The sequence below is a fragment of the Cinclus cinclus genome, chromosome 13 (genome assembly GCF_963662255.1).
Source record: "Cinclus cinclus chromosome 13, bCinCin1.1, whole genome shotgun sequence".
Taxonomy (NCBI): Eukaryota; Metazoa; Chordata; class Aves; order Passeriformes; family Cinclidae; genus Cinclus; species Cinclus cinclus.
The window spans coordinates 16,329,132-16,334,808 of record NC_085058.1 but is presented as its reverse complement, the minus strand read 5'-3'; the positions used below and the strand labels follow the sequence as shown (position 1 = coordinate 16,334,808).

The following is a 5,677-nucleotide window of genomic DNA, read 5'->3' as shown; positions in this document are numbered from 1 at the left end:
CTAGGGGAACCCTAACGTTGAATTTTCGGACTAGTATGCATAAAATCTCACTCATGTGCATTAAACTAAGTGTCTCTTGGAGTCTCTGGCTTTACAGGAATCTCCTTCAGGCACCATCATTGGCACTGGTAATGGTTTCTCTCTGCAGCCTGTTTTACATGGCACAAACACGGAATCAAAGGACTGCAGTGAAATTATAACAATTTTAGAAGTACTGTCTTGGCTAGCTTGATATAATTTATTAAAAAATTACCCTCAAAATTAAGATTGTATCTTTATTCTGTTTTCTGTTTACTTGCATTACATCCACAGATACCGAACAATTGTAATTTTAACTAGAAAAACTTGGGTTTTTTTAATTTTAGCTCCACATAATATAAATTACAGTTATTCTGGGTAGCTAATTGCAATGAGATGACTGAATATAGATAGTCTTGGTGAAAACATGGTCGTGAAATCTTGATTTTATCAAACTGCAGTGACACTTCTCAACTGTAAACAGAACTGGGCACATCCAGGGGGGTCACAGCCCCAAATGGATCTGCACGAAAACAAATCAAGCCAGAGTAGATGTATGAATGTACATAAATTTAAAGTTCTTCTTGACAAGTGTTCCCACCTCTGTCTCCCCTTGTTTTCTGCAGAAGAATTATTCAAAATACAAGACCACTGAGTGCATCAGCAACAGGACAAGGCTTTGGGGTGCAAGTGACTCATTGCAAAGTGTTGGCAAAGAGATAAAGAGACACTAGAACTCTTCAGCAATGACACTCTGGCCATGGACAAAACCCAATGGCATAAAAATGGCATTACAGGAGCCTTTTACAACCTGAACCACGCAGGGGTTCAACGCAACTTCACCTGCTTCTACAGGTTTGCCCAGCTGGGTGCAATGAGGAACAGAGAGCAAACCTCTCACAAATGGAAAAATGATACCTGTGGGCAGAGCCTTGGTGAAGATGGGCTGTGCTGAGCACCCACAGCTTGCACGGAGAGTTCAGAAAATGTGAGAAAACCACAAGCACGAGCTGATCCCACCCGTGAGGCTGGGGAGGATCTCTCGATATCGATATTGAGTGGCCAAAGACAACCAGGAAATGAGTAGGTGGCATGTGACAAGCAATTCAGAGGGGAAAGAAACTCAATCTACATTTCTGCTTTTTTTAGTTTGCTTCGTTCCAGGGATCTGCCTTCCTTCTGATTTACCTCCCTGGGCAGGGAGTGATGCCCACACAAGACCAGTGCGAACTCTTGTGCTCCTCAGAGCAACCCCACCCAGCATTCAGGGACCAAAAATCTCTGTAACAAACTACTCCCATCCGAGGCAGGCACACACAGCACAAATCTGGTAGCTGTTCAATTAAGTACAAGTGAAGCTGAATACTGAAGTTGTCACAGAATCATACAACACTGAGGTTTGGGTTGGAAGGGACCTTACAGATCACTTAGTTCCACCCTCCCTGCCATGGACACCTTCCAATATTGAATTTGTTTTTCACCAGATCCAATATAATTACATTTGCTCATGACTCCTTATTCATTTCTACTTTCCTTTGCTTCACTCTCTCCTTTTAATTTTGAGGAAAAAGATCTTTATAAGTTGCACTGGAGGCAGATTACAGTAAAGAAGCATACTCACACAGAGACATGATTTGCTGTACAAGTAAATACCAAACGATTTAAACACACTAGCCAATACAGAAATACACATTTAGGGAAAGATGTAAGTGCTGCAGAAAATAAGCCAGACTCAAATTGTGCATCTGGATGAAACCTGACTTGAGGTTAAGCCATTGCATCACTACATAGGTAGTACTTCATACTCCTAGAACACAGCTTGCCCAAAATTTGCAGGACTTAGCACTCATTTCGTTGTGCTGAGGTAGATTTTAGATTAGGGTTTCTGGCATACAACAGCAGGAAAAAAATCGCTGCTATACTTACAACAACCTGGAAAAAACTTCCAAAATAATGAGAGTCCGTATATTTACTATATACCGAGTGAGGTGCTACAACTTTGGAGTAACTTTTAGACATAGAAACAAGGCACTATACTATTTCAGTCCCTTTTCTTAAGTACCCCTCAAAGCAAGGAATACTCGAGCAAGACAAAACCAATCTGTGAACAATTCAGCAACACTAAACCACAAGTGATGGTCAGTAACTACCAGTCTGACACTTTGCATCACAACAGGCTGGGAGCCCAGTCCTATTTGGTAGGAATACACAGACCCTTGACATGCAAAACAAGCAGTTTATATCAGAAAGGATCTTCCCCACAGCAGCGCTAATCATCCTTTTGAGCGTGCAGCTAAAAAACAATTAACGTGTGAAATCTCCATTCCCAAGGGAGGACTTGAAATAAAAACTCCCGGTTCCTATTTTTGCATCTTGGGTGACTACAGAGGCAGCTCCCACAACTGCAACAATCAGGTAATGAGAAAAAGGCATCGAGAAGCTGAAAATGTAACCTTCCCACAGAGAACTCAACAGGAGCAGACATACTTCCACGAAATATAAATAAAACAAATTTTGCCTGAAGTGTTTCCTGCAGCCACAATCTTCACCTGCTATAACGAAGCTATCACACAGCTCCTCAGGACTCACAATTTGCTCAGGCCAGGCAGGAATCAGTTTCATGACTCTGATCCTCCTGTGCATGGGACAGTATGTCCAGACACAAATACTGATCACAGAGGCAGGGGGGAAGGAAAGAGGACAAGACAGGGAGCGCAGAGAAAACATTTTAGGTTTTCATGTCCTTTAATCATCAGCACAAACAAACAAACAAACAAACAAAACAAAACAAAACCACACAGTCCTGAGAATGATTGACAATGATGCTACATGTTCTGCTCCCCATCATGTGCTGTTTTGGTTAATTCCAGGTACAGGCCAGAGTTCACCTTGCTCACAGCCATCTTTCACCTATTGCCTTCATCAGTCTTGAGTAGGCAGATGGCAAATTGATTGTGCTACACAGCAATCCTGGTAACTGTATTAACTAGGAAGCAAATATATCAGTATCTCACTTCAGAGTTCAGAGAACTGCAACAACTTTTGATTTGAGCAAGCAATTCCAACAAATCTGAAAAATCCTAAGTATCATGACAAATAGAAGAATAATAAAAGAATAAAAAAAATTGGAGCAGTGTTATTTGCAGCCCCAGACTGACAGAAAAGATAGTCTTGAATAATGTGTATATCACGTAAAGTTTAGGCTTTTTTGTATTGCTCATTCGTTCCTTGAACAGTGCCCCCTCCTCACAGAATGGCTCAGGTGGGAAAGAATCTTAAAGCTCATCTCATTCCAGCCCCCTGCCATGGGCAGGGACACCTCCCACTACACCCTGAGCCCTGTCCAACCTGGCCTTGGCTGGATCCTCCATCCCTTTATAACCCAGAAAAATAAGGAGAAGCACAAGGAGCCCACAGGAGGTGGCCACTGAGCCTCACTGCTGCTGGAGACCCACCTCAGTCCCGTCGGCGCTCAGGCGGGAGCTCTGCAGCAGATCCAAGAGGTCCTCACTGGATTTCCTCTTCCCCTCGGACACGGGGCTCCCCACAGCCTCAGCTCCTCGTGTGGATGTCAGGTGAATGCCCACAGCTTGCGTGGCCGGGGAGGTGACTGTCACCTCTGTCCGTGTCCCCTGCTGGGACGTCCACAGCCAGTCCTCTCCCACTGCCTTCACCAAAGCATTCCTGCTTTTCAGGGACACCACAGACCTGGAAAAGCTCTTGGAGGAGCAGCTCGACAACACCTGAACGCTCGGGCAAGTAGTTTCTTCTTCTTCTTCTTCTTCCATGAGAGTCTCCACCTCCAGCATGTCAGGCACTGACACACTGAGACAGCGGTCCAAGGAGTGGCCCTTCCTCTCCAGCATTTTGGCAGACCTCTTCTTCGTCTTCCTCACACTCAGGTTTTGCAGGAACGGCCGGGTCTTCTGTTTCAGGGATCCCCATACAGAGTGTTTATCCAAGTCCATTGCTGCAAGGGGAGTCTCAGCAATGCCTCCTGCACAGAACAGCCTCAGCGATTCCCAGGGTGACTAAAAGGAACGTAGGAAGGAGGCAAGTCAATCACAAAAGTGAACAGCCGCTCAAGACTATGATTCATGTTGTATCATCTTAAAACTTTCAGTCATTTCTCTGAACAGTTAAAATGGAGCATGTCACATTAGTAAGTGCTTCCAAATACAATCTGGTGGGTAGGTTTGATTATTTAGGAGGAAAACAGCCAGAGCAAGTATTTATTCCTACACAAAAATGCAATGTCTGCCCACTACTTCATGATTGCTAAGAGGGGCCATTACATTTCTTCTGTCAAGCCCTGATTTGTGAAAACTTGAGATTTATCCAATTTGAAACTGTTTCTGTACAAAGCTTTCTGATGGGAGTTAAATCGTGATAATGCAAGCACACAAAACATGCTGGCAAAGCTGTCACTGACATTTCTGCTGCCACTATCCCAGGCCATGTAGGGCTTTGGTGGCTATTTCCAAGGCTACATGGATTCTTACAGGATGTGCTGCTGGCACGTATGACAAACAGCTCCACAAACTAAGTCGCTGAGGCTGAAGAGAGGACAATGAACTTTAGGAATCCCAACTGGCACCCCAAAACACTATTAACCCATCGTCAGTGAAAACTGCCGAATTATTTTTCCTTATAAAGTAGGCAATTGAGAGGAAAATAATACAAAGACAGTTGGGTGGATCACTTTTGAAAACCTACTGGTGGACTCACATTTGAGTTGATTCACTTGTGAGCATTTACAGAGCTGGAAGGGTCAGGAATAAAAGAGCTAAAATAAAGTCACTCACTGTATGTGCATCGTAAGGGAACAGGGACACCTCTGTGCACAGGAATATCCTCACAGACAGACTCTTCTGTGGTTAACAGCTGAGCAATCATCCTTATTCTGTGAAAAGAGGTGGTCAAATCATCATCAAAACCCAGTGAGGGAAAAGCTGGTGAAACCTGCAGATTTACTCCTTTGCACTCACACACACACAAGAGGTTACAGCATATACCCATGTCCTCAGAAACACCCATTGAGGGCTGCTTCCTAAACTCACAGCATGTTTACCTTCTAACTATTGCATAGGAGACAAAAAATTACTTCCTACTGTTTACCTGATTACTAGGAAAAACACCAGGACAGGCAACAGAGACACAATTGTTAGATTAATTCACACAGAGAAATTACTGCCTGCTTTCAAAGAAATCTACTCTTGAATTTATTAATTTGAATGAGGCTGCATAACCAGTTACTTAATAACTTATTTAAATAACTTTATGACTAACCTCACCACACTTGCAGAGCATTCAGGAATCTACAAAAAAATTCTCTAACTGCATTACTGTTAAACTAAAGCTGCACAATCCTCCCCTCCCCCATTTTCACTGGCAGATAAATATCAGCATTATTATATTCCATACAATAAATTAAGAAGCTTAATGGCATAGCATGCATTCACAAGGCAATAACAGGTTTTGCCCAAAGAGCAATGTGTGTTAGTGTAGATGTGTCAGCTTAACATAGCCACGACATCAAAGTGCACGTGGACAAACTGAAATTGTTCTTTTTCCTTACAGCACCACTAAGTAAAATCAGCTTTCTGAACCCTCACAGAGGAAGATTTCACATAGAAAGACCCACCATGCCTTTGTGCTT

At 43.2% G+C, this 5,677-nt stretch overlaps 1 protein-coding gene across 1 annotated transcript in view; it reads right to left on the bottom strand.

The window, feature by feature from the left end:
- MCTP2 (multiple C2 and transmembrane domain containing 2) overlaps nt 1-4,007 on the bottom strand; it is a 98,963-nt gene extending 94,956 nt beyond the window's left edge. The window contains exon 1 of the mRNA XM_062501150.1: nt 3,474-4,007. Coding sequence (XP_062357134.1) covers nt 3,474-3,986 — 513 coding nt within the window. The 5' untranslated portion in view covers nt 3,987-4,007. The remainder of the gene's footprint in view (nt 1-3,473) is intronic.
- Nucleotides 4,008-5,677: the final 1,670 nt, after the last annotated feature.